The sequence below is a fragment of the Danio rerio genome, chromosome 2, assembly GCF_052040795.2.
Source record: "Danio rerio strain M-AB ecotype USA chromosome 2, GRCz13ab, whole genome shotgun sequence".
Classification (NCBI taxonomy): domain Eukaryota; kingdom Metazoa; phylum Chordata; class Actinopteri; order Cypriniformes; family Danionidae; genus Danio; species Danio rerio.
This window is the reverse complement of record NC_141022.1, coordinates 53,110,001-53,128,887: the sequence shown is the minus strand read 5'-3', so window position 1 is coordinate 53,128,887 and position 18,887 is coordinate 53,110,001. Positions and strand designations below refer to the sequence as shown.

General features: G+C 35.2%; 2 protein-coding genes across 4 annotated transcripts in view; one reads left to right on the top strand and one right to left on the bottom strand.

The window, feature by feature from the left end:
- cactin overlaps positions 1–18,887 on the top strand; it is a 465,667-nt gene that overhangs the window by 77,129 nt on the left and 369,651 nt on the right. The gene's annotated exons all lie outside the window — the stretch shown is intronic.
- The window catches only part of stap2a (signal transducing adaptor family member 2a), a 67,672-nt gene that overhangs the window by 39,211 nt on the left and 9,574 nt on the right, over positions 1–18,887 (bottom strand). For all 3 annotated transcript variants that reach the window (XR_015477560.1, XR_015477559.1, NM_198808.1), the window contains exons 3-8: positions 17,672–17,791; positions 10,805–10,861; positions 8,360–8,511; positions 6,310–6,441; positions 3,418–3,487; positions 724–826 (exon numbers count right to left, since the gene is read on the bottom strand). Coding sequence is in view for 1 of the 3 variants with exons in the window: in NM_198808.1 (NP_942103.1) it covers positions 724–826; positions 3,418–3,487; positions 6,310–6,441; positions 8,360–8,511; positions 10,805–10,861; positions 17,672–17,791 (634 nt within the window). In the remaining 2 variants the exon portion in view is untranslated. The remainder of the gene's footprint in view (positions 1–723; positions 827–3,417; positions 3,488–6,309; positions 6,442–8,359; positions 8,512–10,804; positions 10,862–17,671; positions 17,792–18,887) is intronic.

Genomic DNA, 18,887 nt, shown 5'->3' with positions numbered 1-18,887 from the left:
TAGTGGAATGAACCGCAAACTTATCCAGCATATGTTTTACGCAGCAGATGCCCTTCTAGCCGCAACCCATCTCTGGGAAACATCCACACATTCACACACACACTTATGGAACACACACACACTTACGGAAAATTTAGCCTAATCAATTCACCTGTACTGCATGTCTTTGGAGTGTGGGGGAAACCGGATCACCCGGAGGAAATCCACGCCGACACGGGAAGAACATGCAAACTTCACATAGAAATGCCAACTGGCCCAGCAAGGACTTGAACAGGTGACCTTCTTGCTGTTAGGTGCCAGTGCTAACCACTGAGCCACCATGCCGCATTAATTATTAATATTACTCATTGTAAGAGCGGTATTTCATAGTTTAATGTTCAAGGTGATTTTCATATTTTGTTTGTGTCATATGTTTTCTCGATGATTTGCATGTCATATACTTTGAGTTACTTTTCTACTGCGCATGTGTAGTATGCTTTCTCTTTGCACAACACTATTTTTTCCCTTGCACAATACCTTTTTGGCCCAAACAAAGTTAGTGTTGGACAGTTTTTGAACATGTCATTGCAGAGTATATTTCAAACTGTATAGTGAGCTATTCCACTAACAGTCTCTGCTAAAGCATCAATCAACCATGCCAAAATTAACTATATTATTCATTTGAGTATGAAAAATGTCCTTTAATGTGGACAAACTGAGTGTGCGTGTATGTGTGTGACGTACTGATGTTCTCTTCATAAGGCTCTTCCAATATAAAGGGCTGCAGAGTCCCGGCTGTTTTCTCCACCAGAGCGTTGATGACATCATGCAGTGTGGGACAGGGGATCTGGATGGACACATCAAAAACAAGAGGAGTGAGGCCTTTTACACAAGCTGGGTTTTTCATCAGCCTGTGTAAAGATGCATTTTAAAATATCTTATGGAGAAATGAGTGACAAAAATACAGAAATTTAAAAAAAAAATCCTTTAGTTTGCAAAAAAAAAAAAAGTTTTTATCTTAGCTTGAGGTGTTTTTGGACTTGTTTGAAAGATGAATTAAAAATAATGGGAGAAGCTAACCAAAAAAATGACAAAATTTGCGTTTAGAAGATATAAAACCCATATAAACATGTAAATGAATCAACGGTTTTATTCACATCACCTCATACTAGGGCTGTGACGGTCACAGATATAGTTACCGTTGTGATGAAGCAAGAAATAAAGTGGTATGTTGGTCCACGGAAAATAAGGATTTTATTATTGCTCTATTGTAACTGTTGCATCACAAATCTCTGATATATATTGGCTACACTTTGTATAAACTTATTTATACAAAATTATTATATGCTATAGTAGCCTATAGCCTACTTTAACCCTTTGACTGGCCCTCTACCAAACGCTTGACCATGTTTTTACTGTTTAAATAATGGTTTACTCAGACAGCATTGTGGGTTTAGATATATATATATATATATATATATATATATATATATATATATATATATATATATATATATATATATATATATATATATATATATATATATATATATATATGTATATATATATGTATATATATGTATATATATATATATATATATATATATGTATATATATATATATGTATATATATATATATATATATATATATATATATATATATATATATATATATATATATATATATATATATATATATATATATATATATAATAAATAAAAAAATAAAAAAACATCCTGTTGCACTACTACACTTTAGGTTTTATAGTAAAAGTGACAAACAAACAAACAAAAAAACAAGAAAAAAACGTTAAATGAGAATCTGAAATATTTTATGGCATACTTAAAAAAATAAAGATGATTTAGTGTTCAAAAATGTTTTATTTTGATTATGTTTTTTAAAATAAATTGGTCTTACACTTCATCTTCAAGATTTTTCATATTATATGTAACAATTCCGGTACTTTTACCATAAACTGACATATCAACCATTTGATAGAGGCTGATATTTTAGAAATTATGGGATGTGTTGAAAAAAATGCATCGAGTGTGTTAACAAGCGACATTAGGAGTTAAGAAATAAAATCCAAACTTCTTGGTGGGGTAGTTAAAAGGCTATGTAAGTCAAAATATATGCCATCTCTTATATTTGAGATTGCCCCCGCATGCGTGTGTTTATAGCTTCTGTAAAAAAAAAAAGAAAAAAGACCAACATTTGACCAGACTTTAGCAAAGCAATTCACAACACTCCATCACCTGAACTCATTGCGAGTGAGACCGAGAAAATAACAAGTACAGCGCTAAGGTAAAATCAGATTCTCAAGTCACAATCTTTAAAAAAATGACTTGTATTAAAATGTTGACAGAGGTTTGTGATATCAGAATTACAGCGGAGCATTAAAAATGCCTATTTTTGTGGAGCAATTGATTTGAGTTCGTAAACCTGCTATATTCATTTGACGAAAAAAAACTTGAAAAAGAAGCCTATGATGTTTATTAAAAAAGATTCAGTCAGTGTTTTCGTTTTGTAATCTAAATTTGAATTTAAGTGCAAAATATTTAAATTGGTGGTCCAGAGTGTATAATTTAAGGCTTGGTTTTGTCTATAAGATGCAAAACAGTGTGTGCTCATGCTTTACTTGTAAATAAATCACGTTATTTTTTCATATATCTTACTTTGATTATATACAGCTATTCAGCTAACAAACAACAAATTTCCTAGACCCTCTGAAGAGGCTCTGATTGGTCAACTAACATAATGTGCTGTGATTGGCGGATCAGCTGCACATCACCAGGAAGCATCTTTGTTAATACATTACCTCTGGCCACGCCCCTTCGCTACACGTCAGCTAAAGTTTAAAATATGATGTTGTAGTGGAACATCCCTTTAAGACAGGCCTTTTATTATATTCATTTAATTTGTTTAATCCTAATAGTTACACAAGCAAAAATTAATAAGCTAAAAAGGGGTGGTGATGACGGTTATAACCACATCATTGCGAGTGACGTATCATTATGGCGTAAATGCGGTGATTTGGTTATCGTCACACCCCTTTCTCGTACTTCAGTTTCTCATCAAATCGCGACCAATCAAATGTCTGACATGCCCCGCCCCCTTCAAGACACTTCTGATTTAACGCGCTTGAGCTCAATCACTCTCACTGGCAGAGCAGTAATAAAACGAAACGTTATTGGCTGTTTTTTTTTTTTTTTAAAGGGGAGGAGCTACACTGTTGCATATCTTCATGTTTTGGTTGAGATTACATCAAACATCGAATAAAAATGCACATTTTAAAGTACTTCATAGGATCTTTAATGGAAACGCACTTAATTCACATTTGGGATTTTTAATTTTTTTTGTGAATTTTGAAAATATTCGCTTCACATTAGGATGGAAACTCAGCTATAGAATATCAAAGAAAGTCATTCTTTACATACTGGGTTTTCCACATCGATGATGTAACCGCCCTGCTGCTTCTGTGTCACTCTGTAATGCCTGAAAACTGACCTGAAAAAAAAAGACCAACAGAAAGTTAACCAACATATTGGCTTTATACCAATACATCAACAATATTAAAGCAACATTAATCCAGCAATAAATTCAATAAAGCCGATTATGACATGTTATGATGTCATAATGAAATTCAGTGAGTGTCATAATGACAATTTGAATTAATGACTCAATTCATGAATTCAAATTAGTGTAATCCAGTGGTAATGTAATAATGTGAAAGATTCAGTCATGATGTACACTTCTACATTTATAAAACATCCAATAACTGTCTTAAGGACCGTAATGGCAGTCAAATCCGGTGATATTGTCAGTGAATAAACCCAAAAACAACTGAATCATGGAATTTGAATACAAGTTATTGGAGGAATCCAATAATTATGTGATAATGGCCCTTTATGATAAAATTCTGTAAAATTAAGTGACTACCATAATGCATTAAACCAGGGAAAACTGGACATAACATTAATTTATAACGACATTTAGTAACCATATGATTGTAATGATATAAACCCAAAAATAAAATACAGTGAATTGATTTCTAACAAACACATTTTTACTAACTAATTTTAAATAATGACCTATATTATTAATGAAGTTATAAAAAAAAACTCAAAGTGTTCATATATAATAAAATCCAGTGACTATCAGAATATCCTTTTTGATGACATCATAAAATCAAGTGATGATGTGTTATGAATTCATAATAAATAGATTCAAGAATGTATTGCGTTAGGTTCAGTGGGCGAAACATGAAATTCTGCATTAGGTCAAATCAATATTCAATCATTCATTTTCTTGTCGGCTTAGTCCCTTTATTAATCCAGGGTTGCCACAGCGGAATGAACCGCCAACTTATCCAGCACATTTTTATGCAGCGGATACCCTTCCATCCACAAACCATCTCTGGGAAACATTCACACACACACACACACACACACACACACACACACACACACACACACACACACACACACACACACACACACACACACACTCATACACTACGGACAATTTAGCCAACCCAATTCACCTGTACCGCATGTCTTTGGACTGTGGGGGAAACCGGAGCACTCAGAGGATACCCACGCAAACGCAGGGAGAACATGCAAACTCCAAACAGAAACGCTAACTGACCCAGCCAAGGCTCGAACCTGTGACCCAGCGACCTTCTTGCTGTGAGGCGACAGCACTACCTACCACCCACTGCGTATATAATATATAATATAATATGTAACTCTATTATTTGTTCATTCAGTATTCACTGCTATCTGAGCAGGCTTTGCATACTTTATGCTCTGGTGGAAACAGTGGGATGTCCAATGTTCAATCAGTAACTTATGAGTGTCTGTTTGGTTTAGGACGGAACATAGTTTAAAAACAGAACTATACTGTATTTAATACATATAAAGGTCATGTGACATTAAAATGCATTTTTTTAGATGTTAGTGTCAGTATGTTAGTCTTAGGGATGTCTACACTCACTGGCCACTTTATTACGTACACCTGTCCAACTGCTCGTTAACGCAAATTTCTAATCAGCCAATCACATGGCAGCAACTCAATGCATTTAGGCATGTAGACATGATCAAGATGATCTGCTGCAGTAAAAACAGAGCATTAGAATGGGAAGAAAGGTTATTTAAGTGACTTTGAACATGGCATGGTTGTTGGTCTGAGTATTTCAGAAACTGCTGATCTACTGGGATTTTTGTGCACAACCGCCTCTTGGGTTTACAGAGAATGGTCAGAAAAAAAGAAAATATCCAGTTCATTACAACCGCTACAAACTCGTTACAACCGAGGTATGCAGAAGAGCATCTTTGAACACACAACACATCCAACCTTGCGGCAGATGGGCTACATCATCAGAACATCTTACCTGGTGTCACTCCTGTCAGTTTAGAACAGGAAACTGAGGCTACAATTCGCACAGGCTCACCAAAATTGACAATAGAAGATTTAAAAAAATGTTGCCTGGTCTGAGTTTCGATTTCTGCTGTGACATTCATAAAGCCGAAAAATTTTAGACTACTGTCGGACATGTCCCGTCCCCCTTCAAGAAGCTTTTCATTTGATGCGCTTGAGCTCAACCACTCTCGATGGCTGTGATAAAAACACTATTATCTAGCCATCCAACTATACTAGCTATATGTTGCGCTCTCCATGTTTCAACTGAGATTAGTGCTGGGACGTTCGGATAATTTTACTGACTCAGGCCTTTGAGTCTCATTCATTGAATCTTTTTCTGAGTCATTTCATTCAACTTTCCAAAACATTATTCAAATGTTACGAGCAGCTTCCAAACACATCTACAACTAGCCCAAACCTTAATAACACTACAAACATAACAAGAAAGCTTTAAGAAAGAGAATATAATCACTCATTGTTTATCTAGTTTTGTGTCTATGATTAGGTCAGCTCAGCTAACACGTTTTAAAATTTGGGTCGGTCGTTCACAGTCTGATTATTTCTCCCTTTGAGTCTTCATGTTTGAGTCATTCGTTCATCACTTGACAGCATGTAAAGAGATTACTCAAAACCAACCCGAAAAAACAAGAGATGGACTGCATATGATTGGCTTATGTCTTTCACGTGATGAACGAACGACTCAAACCCGATAGAGGACTGGAAAAAGGAATGAATCTTCTACTCCAACTGAATGAACAAATCACTTGCTGAGAGGACTCATTCAAGAACGACCCCTGAGATTACATCAAACATCTTAAAAAAAAATTCAAGGCACTTCATGGGACCTTTAATGGTATGCTCTGCAAAATAAATCATACTCCGAGAGACCGATAATCGAGTGGTTTTACCCATTCAGGTCTTGTCGTGTGGTGACGGCGAGTGAAGATCCGTCTCGACCTGGTCGGAGCAGCATGTTCCCACAGTCTGGATGTCTTTCTAACAGCACCTCGGCTTCAATACGAGACACAGGCCTGAAACACCTGACAAACAATATAGACAATCACATCAACGCATCAGTTTCTGGTTGAAAAACTAAGAATTATATCATTCACATTAATTAAATTAGCCCTGGACAAAACCATAGAACAAACATTTCCAAAAGCTGGTCTCACAAAATACTAAAATATTAGTATAAATATTGATGTTTTACAAGATAATCAAACAATACAGTTTCTGCAGAAGTAAACAGTTTTATATCTCTGACATTTTAACTTAATTGTAGTGCATTCATTAAAGTTAACTTGTACCTTTATCCTTTTGCTTATAAATAACTTCCAATAAAAGTTAGTAATACTTTTTCACCTTGGTTTGATTCATAGCTCATAAAACTTTAACAAATGCTTTTTAAAGATCCTGATGGGAACATATGGACTGAACAAATACTTCCTGATCTTGAAGTAAAACAGAAAAAAGTGATGCACTCTATTCCTGTCGACCATATCGAGTCTAGATTATTCTGTCAATAGACAAGAAGCTATAAATAATACTGTACTTTAACCACAACAATAACCCACACAGCTTTGAAAAAGACAGAAACCACTGTATATCATACACAATTACATCAGATATTCCAGTTTAGCTCCAACTTTTGAGTTCTAAGAAATTATGGATGAAACAAAATAGCAAATAGTCTCTCAGTGGACTATTAGTAATTTTAATTAATTACAAACATTAATTAATTAATTAAAAAACAATCCATCTAAATATTTTTTAAAATATATCTAAATAGAATTTTTTATTTTATTTTAAAGAGATGTTTATTTCACAACAGCTGTTAGACATTTTACAACATTTTTTTAAAATTAAATTCCCTAATCAGGAAAAGCAAACAAAAAACAATTACACAATTCCTGATGATAATAACAGCAATATATCCCTTTACACAAAAACTATTTACAGAAACAAGTGTGAGTGGACATAATATTTATAAATAGGCATGAAACTTTTATATGTTTTTATATGTTTTATAACAGAAATGCATTAGGTTAAATATGATTTATACTCTTATTTTTTTATCCTGTATTTGGACCAAAAACAAACAAATATTGTTGGAGCGGCCAGAGATTTCAAATCCCTTCTCTTGAAGCAAAAATGCCGCTACAAATATATATTTTTGATTATTCATGTAGTTTTCTTCATAATAAATATACTTGTAACAATTTTAAACTTGACATAAAAAAGAAACATTATGTTGAGAAAAAAAGTCTATACAACTAAAGTTTTTGTTTTTACATTTAAATAAGTTGTTAAGAAATAACTACATTTGTTTTTTTCCAATTCTATTGGTCTCACCGAGCCATTACAAAAAATCCTTAGTGTTTAGCCCCGAATAAGTCTAAAATCTCATTCATAACGATCTTAAAATGGACTTAAAAAGTCCTAAATTTAACATGATGAAACCTGCAGAAACCCTGATACTAAGGGCTAATAATTCTGACTTCAACTGTACTGTACGTAAATTAAAGTTGGGTTCCATTTTATGGTTGTGAGAAATCCTCTAAAACAAGATTCAGTAACAAACACAGTTCTCCAAATGGATGAGAAGTTGTAAATAAAACATTAACTAAACCACATACACTTCACCTCATAAAACACGACTACAAATAATCCAAACAAAGCCAGAAAGCGCTGTATAAACACTAAAACCTCATATATATTATTCCAGTTCCCAGAAACGACATATAAAACTACATGCACACGCAAGAGATTATGTTTACTATTTATTTTAGTGCCAAATAAAATGCATGGAATTTATATCAGGTAGGAAAAAACATATTTAAGTTCCTTTTGAAAGAGCATCAGCAATGGTAATGTTTTTGGACTAGATAAACACACAGAGACTCAAGAATGTGCTCTTCTCCATTAAACACACACTTGCTTGTATAAACAGATACTCACGCAGGTATTTCCCCTACCAGCGGCAGGGAGAGCGGGGACGACGGGGCTCTGGAAGACGCACGTGCCTTTCGACGCATTTTTTCTTTCTCCACCACTTCTCTCAGCATGTGCAGCTGCCCGGGCAGGAGGGTGAGTGTGGTGGGCACCGCCAGCTGGAACCCAGAGCAAAAGCATGTGTCACTCTGATTTGCATGCTTGAATATGTTGGCCATAGTGACGTATTTTAGGGACTCTGATCTCTTTATCTATGAAAACTGAATGACAATGAGCAGAATTACTGAAGAAGTGGTGTGGTTTTAGTGGATATGACGTCGTATGTATTTTTATTAGTAGCGCATCGTGTTTTATGATGGAGAGAAAGGCAAGTAAATTTTACTGCATGTCTAAAGTCCAACAAAAATATATATCATATATAAATAGATTTAATTAGAAATAAAAAGTTGATGTCAAATAAAAAGCAAACTAGTTTCATTTTATATGTGCATATTGAATAATATTCAACTATATTAAGTATAACAAAGTCTAGAATATGCTAAAACCTGTGTAAAATAAAACAAAAAAATTTTGATGTAGGTAATTATGGGTGCAAAATTAAAATTAATAAATGCATTTAACATAGACGTATCCCTAAAGGGATAGTTCACACAAAAAATAAAATATACTCCTTATTTACTCTCCCTCCAAAGCGTTTTGAGTTTCTTTTTTTCTGCTGAACACAAAAGATGCTAGAAACCGGTTACTACTGACTTCCATAGTATTTTTTTTTTCCTAATATGAGTCAATAGTTACCGGTTTTCAACATTCTTCAAAAGATCTTCTTTTGTGTTCAACAGAAGAAAGAAACTTAAATAAGTTTTATAGAGTGAGATTGGTCCAATTTAAGGTTCTCCGTTGCTTCCATCATACTAAAGCAAAGTTGCATAAATTTTTTCCCTCCATATCACCATTAAGTGACAGGTGCAAAGTGACAGTTTTTGTCCTTTGTTATATACATTTTGGTCAAAACTGTTACTTTTTAAATGCCTTAAATGGTACTTTAATTAACTGAATGCATCCTTTTGGAATAAAGGTATTACTTTAAAAGTTTGGTGACTGAATGATTTTCTAAAATAGGCTGAAAACATTACAAAATGAAACAGAAAACATTTAGACAGAGGTAATTTTAGGTGGAAAGTAAAAATTAATAAGGTTATTTAGGAAGGCTTATCTTAAAGGGATAAGGATTTTTTAAATATATTTTTATAAGAAACTCAAATCTTTTCCAGCATGTGGCAGGTGTCTGCAAAATGTACCTCATATTGGCCCACACGAAATCTGTATGAAAACGGTACAATTTGCAATATTTTCTGTTTTTTAGTGGGTGTGTTTTATATTATATTATATTATATTATATTATATTATATTATATTATATTATATTATATTATATTATATTATATTAAATTATATTATGCGTTGGCAAAAACAAACAAAACATCTGCTTGTGTCTTGTCAGTCTAGTCTTGTCTGTTTAAACTCCTGATATACAATTGTCTGAGCATACATACATGCACAAGAGTAAAAAAGCATAATAAAACCCCTTTAAATGCTAGTGTATGTCAGCATCTCCATCAAACTCCTTCTCAAGATACACAAAAGAAAATGGAAATGCAACTAAGTCGTTCCTAAACAGAAAGAAACAGCATTCTTGGAAACCGGTCATAAACCTCCTGTAGTTCAAAGGTCTCAGGTCTGATTACCAAACTCAAACAACAGTATTATTCATGACTACGTGCATAACAGTACACGGCTGACTGAGATTCATAGTTCTGGACTATTTATTGACATACATAGTTGACCTGAATCTAGTGTACAATAACTCTGGAAAAAGCACGAGCGGTAAGCCAAACTTGCACCGTTTTCATTGTAAGGGTTTAAACTCCTCTGTGAGACTAAAGAGGAATACACAGCATGTTTACTTCTGCTTAAAAACACACATTTAGATTTTTTTAACACTATTTGGCAACCCTTTCTTTCACATTTAAAAACAAATATTAATAAAATAATAAAGATTTGACAAAATGATGGGAAAGAGGGAAAAATAAACTATAACTGACCCATTTTTCTTGCCTTTGGCTTAGTTTAGAGTACAGAAAAAAATACATATTTACAGTATATGTACTTGTATATTTTTCTGTATTGCTGTATGGCCAATATGCATTTAATTTATGTAAATTTATTTATCCTATTATTATTAATATATATATTTTTTGTGTTTTGCCTTAAATATTGATTGTAATGCAAGAATGTTTGATTTAGAGAGGAAGAAAACGTGAACTGATTTTCTTTTCTGCTTATAGATTGGAACAGTTGATGTCTTGTGATTCTTTATATTTGATACTGTAAATCTCTGACTAACAGGCATCAATAAAACTAAGAGGTAAACTACGAACAGACATGTACTTACATCTACGACAGAGTACAGAAAACCTTTCCACAGCTCACGCGCCTCCAGACTCGGTGCCTATGAGAAAACAGAGAGAGATGTTTACATTGATTGTGTATTAACACTCTAAATAAAACAGTAAATTGACAGTGTCCCCATTTTGATTCATGTTTTTTTTCCCCACTTATTGATCCTTTTGAATTGCATTATGGGACCTTGATCTTTCCTCCAAAAGCTTTGGATGTTGAAATCTTTGTAAAATTGACTTTTATTGACACAAGTGATCTAGAGATGAATAACCAACTTACGTCATACATTACACGGGTTCCCGGTTGCAATAGCAAACATGTCGTGTTGTGCGGTAGGATGCCAAAATCGAAAGTTTAAAAACAGAAAACTGAACTTTTACCGTCAACTACACTGCTTTTAATGCCAACCGCAGACATCTTTGGCTAAAAGGAAGCCGAATGGAGTGACGACCTAATTAAAAGTGCTCGACTCTGCTGTACTCATTTTATTTCAGGTAAGTTCACGCTATGCTGAATCACACGTTAATTATTTTAGATTGCAGCAATGATTTTAGCAAAAACAGTTACATACTGTTAATTAGTTACATACTGTTAATTAAACTCCGGACACTGAATGCTAAGAATGTATTGTAAAAATGTACGTTCACATAATCTGCGGTACTGGTGCAGTTCACTGTCAGAGTGGAGTTTTCCTTGTTGCTGATTAATTACCCAGGCCATGTAGTCCCGTTTTTTTCCCTTATCTTTCGCTAGGCAGAACCACGGTTTTAGGCACTACAAAGTTTTGAATCTGGTAATCATGAGACATTATTTCTTTGACCCCACAGAACAAAATTGCAGGCATCCAAAGACTTGTAGGCCTTTAACTTCACTCTTGTAAAATTAGTTGGAGTTTCATGAGAGTTGTATATTTGGGGCAGGACGCTTGGCCATTTCGTCTTATCCAATATCCACTGGGAGGGTGCTATCGCAGATGGACCTGTCAGATGAACGCCGCTCACTTTATCACTGGGTGACAAGCTTTTATAATAAGCTGAAAGCATTATGTAAATAAAAAATATGTATATATATATATATTATATGTAATCAATATAACTTATCTCTAATATGACAACAAACTCTGTACCGCATCGGATGTCATTCCCTCACTGTAAAAAACAGCGCTCCTGGGTCTTTTCTGCAACCTCGCTGCTCGCGCACCCTGAATTTGTAAAAACATGGTAATTCGTCTATGGTCAGGGTTGGTGTTATGATTTACAGTACAAAACCTTGAAATAAGCTGCCAGTACATTTTCTGTTATTTTACAAACTTATTTCTCGATACATTATTTCTTAAAAAAAGGTCTCAAACAATCAAAATGTCAATAAAATTCAGTCTTTTAAAACTTTAGAGTTAAATTTTCAAAATTGAAAGTGGACGGAGCGGAAATAAAACTTCCATTCTGCAATTCACAACTGTAAATAAACAGAAAACGCCTGTGAAGCATTAAATATGGAAACTATTAATTAACAGAAACATTTTTTCATGCAACAGTTGTGTCTGGTTCTCAAATCTGATTGGCTGATAGCCGTGCAGAATTTTGTGATAACTGCTCTTGTACAGCCTCTTCACTCTTGTGTATTACTCCGCCCACATATAGTGACAGCAGATCAATAAACTCACTACAGTTTGACAAATATTGCAGCTGTTGGGGAACAATGTACTTTTGAGGCTTTCTGAGGTGAGAATGTAGTTGTTTAGGTTGCAAATATTCAGTTTACTTATAAGGATAATGGCTATTTTAAATATTTATAATTTCTGAGATTTCACAGACCAGGCATACTAAATGGCAAGAGCTTCTGGAAATGATCCTCCTAAAGGGTTAGTTTCCTCTAAAATGTCAGGTAAGATAATAAAGCTCTTCAGCCTCTCATACTGATCAGAGTTGTGCCACAAGATCGTGACCTAGACCTATAATCTTAAAATGTGAGCAAAATTACCTGTTTGGTCAACACTTTAGACATTACGCTAGAGAATCATTCAAAATGTTCAAACGGTTTCTGCTGTTCTGTCAGCTGCAGATGTGAATCAATGGCAGAAGAAAGTAGTTCCTTGTACAAAAGTATTTTTGAGTCTCTCCGTGTTTGATTTATTTTTTTGATATACACAATTATGCTATTGAACTGCTGTATAAACGTAATATCACACTCAAAACAGTGCGATATGGCTGTATATCATCACTGGTGGGACACTAAGGCACCCAGCAGTGCTAATATACAGCTATAATCACACTGGTACTCGTGATATAGCTCATTTGCAGTGTATACTTCCATGCAAACCTAAAAATATGCATTACATTACAGTCATACGGCATCCAACATACAATCTCCATATCTCTTATTATCCAATGCAAAGTTTGTCCACCCAGCTCCAAGTACATTGGAATCTAAGAATAAAGGTTTCATAGAACATTAAAGTACTCATTCCTCTGAGGTATGCAAGGGGTTTGTCAGAGGAAGTATCAAAATACAGTATCAGTCAATGTTGTTTTTATGCAGGAAATCTCTGTACGGTCCCTCTAGCAGACCTCTGATTCTGAATGCAGAGGAAAAAGCAAGAGTTTCCTGAACATAAACTGATCATGATAGTCCTACAATGTATGCTCAATGTGAAAGCATCCATATTAACGCTAAATTAATATGTATTTGACTCACTTTTCTGGTGAGAACTTTAGCTAGCATTATGCTATGCTAACTATCTAAAGCTGCTTTTCCACTATCGTGCCAAACCGTTCTAAGAACACTTCGGTACGGTTACGGTTGTTTCTCCACTGAGCCTGGAACGGCGCGGCACGATTACAAACCGTTCTCGGCCCGGAATTCTCGGCACGGTTAGACAACCGTGCTGAACTGTGCTGACAGATTCTGTGTGTTGACGTCGCGACTCGGTTGCTAAGCTACCACAGCTGGCTCAGCAGAAGCGCGCTAGTCATCAGACATCCTCAATAAACTACAGTACATTCAATATAAAATAATGATCCAGGTCTAAACGATACAGTTTGAAAAGGGTTTTAAAACCATAGAGTAGTCTCTGGCAGAGAAGTGAATAACTCCTCACATTCTTACGAAGATATTTTATTCATTAAAGTTATTATTTTATTGACTTGAATACAGACCTACTTCGCCTGCCTGAATGTGAGTTTATTGCACGCAGCGCTGTATTTCACAGCACAAAACTCGCTCTGATCCGGGAGAGCGACTTGCGCTGCTGACTTTTTTTTCCTGCTGCGCATCGAATAAAGCGAATAAAGTCACGCTTTGCATCGTCGATGTCCAAATTCCACAACAACATCACTATATCCATGGAACACGAACTTGCAGACTCTTTTAACAACGAGGAAATAATTGCACTTTTTAATTCAAAGCCAGGACAGCTTGTTAATACCGGCGAGACCACCTGAAGGACGGCGTGTTCGTGTTGTAATGTCGGCCGTCCAAAAGACTTTGCTTGAAAGCTTTACGGAGCGGCACTGTAACTGTCCAAGGTACTGTTTAATGATTTATATTATAGCATATGCACTAATAAATAAGTCAAAAGAATGAATGAATTAAATAAATATGGATTCTTGAATGTCAGTATTGCTTTTACTCAAAAAATATCAATACGTTTTTACAAATGTTTTATAAAAATAAAATGAGCAATTTTCTTCATTTCAGCTATAGGCAATTATATGATTCAGTTTTACATAAGTTATATGACATTTATGAGGCATGTAACATGTTTCTGTGTTTTTTTTTTTTTTGTGGTGATCTTTAATATAGCTACGCAAATATTTTCTAAAACGTCTAGCAATAATTCGCCTACAGCTTGTTAGTTAATTATGAACACAAAAATAATTATTATAATAAAAATAAAAGGATCAAAATAAAAAGATAATAGAGCAGCATTTTGCTAAATATAATAGTGCTTTATATGCTTTAAATCCTGCGATATATGTGTTGTTTCATATTCGTTTTTTATTTCACTTGCTGCATTCGTTATTTAATGTTTGAATAGTAAAACAAATAACAGCCATCGCTTAATTGGTTTCATTTTACCATCAAAATGTAGTATATTTTATATCATTATCAACTTTTGATATAAAAACGCAGTGTAATTTAATTAATTGTTAAAAATGAAATAATTTATGTGCTGTGTTTTTATTAGTGAAAGTGCCCGCTTACCTTTGACAAGGCCTGTCCAAAATTATATTTCTGCCACGATAATGCAAATGCACTATTATTGTTGTCTTATCATTGTTTATTTTTCTGTTATGTTCAGAGATTTTAAATATTATTTATTTCCCCTTCAATTATTTTCAATCATCACGTTACATTTTGGTAATTTTCCCTCCAAATAAAATTTAGCCAGAGCTGCGCAACATATAAATAAATAGGGGTGCACATTTAGCACCCCTATTTGATAGAGCGGCATAACAGTGTTTAGTCACATGGTTGCTTTTGCTTTTATGAAAAAAAAAGAAATAAATAGTTTCGGCTCTTATTTAACTTTAATTGAACAAAGGGAGCCGTTTACATTGCGTTACCAAGGCAACTACTGATGCGTTTTGTGTAATGTTTTAAAGAGCTTTGTCGCAGCACGACAGTGGAAAATGAAACCGTATCCGTGCTGTCTGGCCCGGTTTGGCACGGAATGGAACAGTTCTGTTTAAAGAACGATTCAGCACGATAGTGGAAAAGCGGCTTAAGGTGGTTCTTTGCTAGTCATGTATTGGTCGGGACCAACTTAAATCATCTCATGAAGAGCAATAACCATCTTAAACCTGCAGAAATGTGTCCAAACCTACCTAACCAGTATATGCTGTTTTTTTTTAACAGGGAAGTACTCCAGGCTCATTCTTTTACCATTTTATAGCACAAACACCTTCAAACCATTGACAGCTTTGGAGTTTTAGATGTTTCTCTTTGTCGTTGCAAAATGTCCTAAAAACAAGTTCTGGTCCCTGTGCAACTGATACTTACTGCAATTGGCTCATCTGCAAACTTACTGATAGTTTGCAGATTTTTTTTTTCAGATTTTAAAAGTGAAAACTGCCAGATTTGTTCATATAGGAAAGTGTGCAAGGATTAATATTTGAAGAGTTACTGCACCTAATAATGAATATTGTGTTATAAATCATTCACCCTCATGTCGTTTCAGATCTTCGTTCTTCTTTAGAACACAAATTAAGATATTTTAGATCAGTGATGCCCAAACTAGGGCCTATATACTGTATAAAATGTATACATTTAAATGTTTATGAAATGTACAAAATTGTATAATTATTAATGCAATTAACTTATTTTATATGTAATAAATTATAGTATTAATTAAATTATATAATCAATTATAAAATTAATTATAATAATAAATTAGGACTTTAGGTGTTTGGTTTATTTACCTCCGGCCCACCACCCTCAATCAAGTTTAGTTTTTGGGCACCATTGTTTTATGGCTCGTTTCCACTGCCTGGTACAGTAAAATACAGTTCGGGTTGCTACGGGTCACCTTTATCAGGCTTGCGTTTCCACTACCAAGGGTAGCCTTTTGGTGGGCATGGTGTATGACATGGTGTATTTCAGTCGACGTCATTATCGCTCGAGAAAATGTCTACAGTAAAGCTGTACGGGTCGCATATACTGTATGAGTTCACACAAAACAGACACTTTATATACACAACACTTGTGTATAAATGTTTATTACTAACTTTTCTATGAACAGGATTTGATCATAACTGCAGATCAATGACGGTGCGAAATAGCCTACTGTAACATCTGCAATTATATAAAATAAATAAATAAATGCAACATATATGAACACATACAGAACCTTACAGTCTTCCATATGTTACCAACTAAAGAAAAACTACACACAGCAGACATTTAGTCCTTATTTAGGTTTAAAAACAACACAACGTAAAGCCTACAGTCAGTAAAAACCTCTAATCTGTGTCTGTAATCTTTAGCAGCACATGTAGCCTCTGTTAGAAAGTCATTCCATCACTCCCAGTTAATATTAGTCCAGAAGGTGATGATAAAATTAAAACGAGGCAGTTTGTTCACGTTTGCTGAAAAAAATAATGTGCTCCTTTTTTTCCGGCTTCTCCTTTGTTTTTTTCATGCTTCACTCTCAAGTTTGTCAGTTTTTGATAGGATCGGGTTTCAAAAGCGTGTCAATAATTAAGCGCACGTTATTATCATCAGCTCAAGAAGTTTGTTATTTCAGATATCGCGGTGAGCTCTAGCAAGAAAGCGAAACTGCTTGCACTTCAGAATGGCTCGTAAAAAACTATGGGGCACAGGGTAAATCTGTATCTATTTTTGGCATTGTGGCTGTTTATCAAGACGACGACAAGGTTTGTTTGAGCCCGGGTCGATCATGGCTCGTTAATATATGTCTGTATATTTATGCTGTAAAAGATCTCTCGGCTGTGTATTTTAAGCATGGCGGCTCTTTTGCTTTCATCCTGGCTTGTTGCGCAAGCGAATGACGTTTGTCTGTAAACCAATAGCATCAAGCTGCGCGTCTAGCTCCGCCTTATGGCATCCTTTCTCGTGTTTGGTACCCTTTCAAAAGGGTGCCGAAAAAGTGGTACGGCACGGTTCAGTTTGGTATGCCTTTTGACAGTGGAAACGGTCATAAAAGCGTACCAAACCGAACCGTACCGTACCACTCAGTGGAAACGGGCCCATAGATGATATCCAAGAGCTTTATTATCTTACCTGACATTTTAGAGGAAACTAACCCTTTAGGAGGATCATTCCCAGAAGCTCTTGCCATTTAGTATGCCTGGTCTGTGAAAGATATGTGTGTGTGTGCTGACAGACATCTGATACTCACAGTGAGCTTGATTTCTCCATCCTTCATGCGCAGGTTCAGTCGAGCTGCTTCCAGATTCCTGTCACGACTCGGGTCATCGATCAAAGACACGAAGCCACTGAGATCCAGCTTCTCCACATACTAATCAAAACACACACACACACACACAGCCATTTCTAAAGAAACAGTTCATCTAAAAATATAAAATCACAACAATATAAACCCACACTGCGTAAAAAGAGCACATAATTACCTTCCATGAGCATCCATGCAAATATTAGGTTCCCACGCAGTGCGATTCTTTGCATATCTGTACTTTGTAACCTACTAGATAAACTAGCTCATCCACAGCAGAGGTTATAGAAACTGAAAGTGCCATCTTGATGGCTTCAGAACGAAAATCAATAGTGAAACCTCAATTAAGTGAAGTCTGATAAAACCGGCCGGCCTGACTCTCAGCCATCTGCTCTCCACAGCTGAGTGAACTCGTTCAGAGTTCAGATAACCGTATGATGGACTTCAATCTTGAAGAGGATTTGTAGAAAAGTGTCCTTTTAGATCTGGGCCCATATATTTACTAAATGTTTCACTAACAGTTCACCAAAATACCAGCAGTAAAAGCAGTAATGGTTAGAAAGCTGCTGAGAAAACATTTACTAAAGATTCTAGAAAAGCCTGAAAAGAAAGAGTGATTGTTGTAGCTCTAAATGATGCGAGCATGACTACAAATTAATGCTGGGCAAAAAAAATTATCTGGATTAATCGGATCCAAGACAAAAATTAGTTTTGACAACTTAAGTGTGGGGCCTCACGGTGGCACAGTGGGTAGCACGATCCCCTTATAGCACGAAGGTCGCTGGTTCGAGCCTCGGCTCGGTCAGTTGACATTTCTGTGTGGAGTTTGCATGTTCTCTCGAGTTTGCGTGGGTTTTCTCTGGTTGCTCCAGTTTCCCCCATAAGTCCAAAGACATGCGCTATAGGTGAATTAGGTAAGCTAATTTGTCCATAATGTATGTGTGTGAATAAGTGTGTATGGATGTTTCCCAGAGATGGGTTGCAGCTGGAAGGGCATCCGATGCGTAAATCTTATGCTGGATAAGTTGGCAGTTCATTCCGCTGTGGCGACCCCGCATTAATAAAGAGACTAAGCAGAAGGAAAATGAATGAATGAATTAAGGTGTACTGTGTATATTTATCATCAGGGCTTGAAAAATCTGGTAGCCCGAAGTCCAGAGGC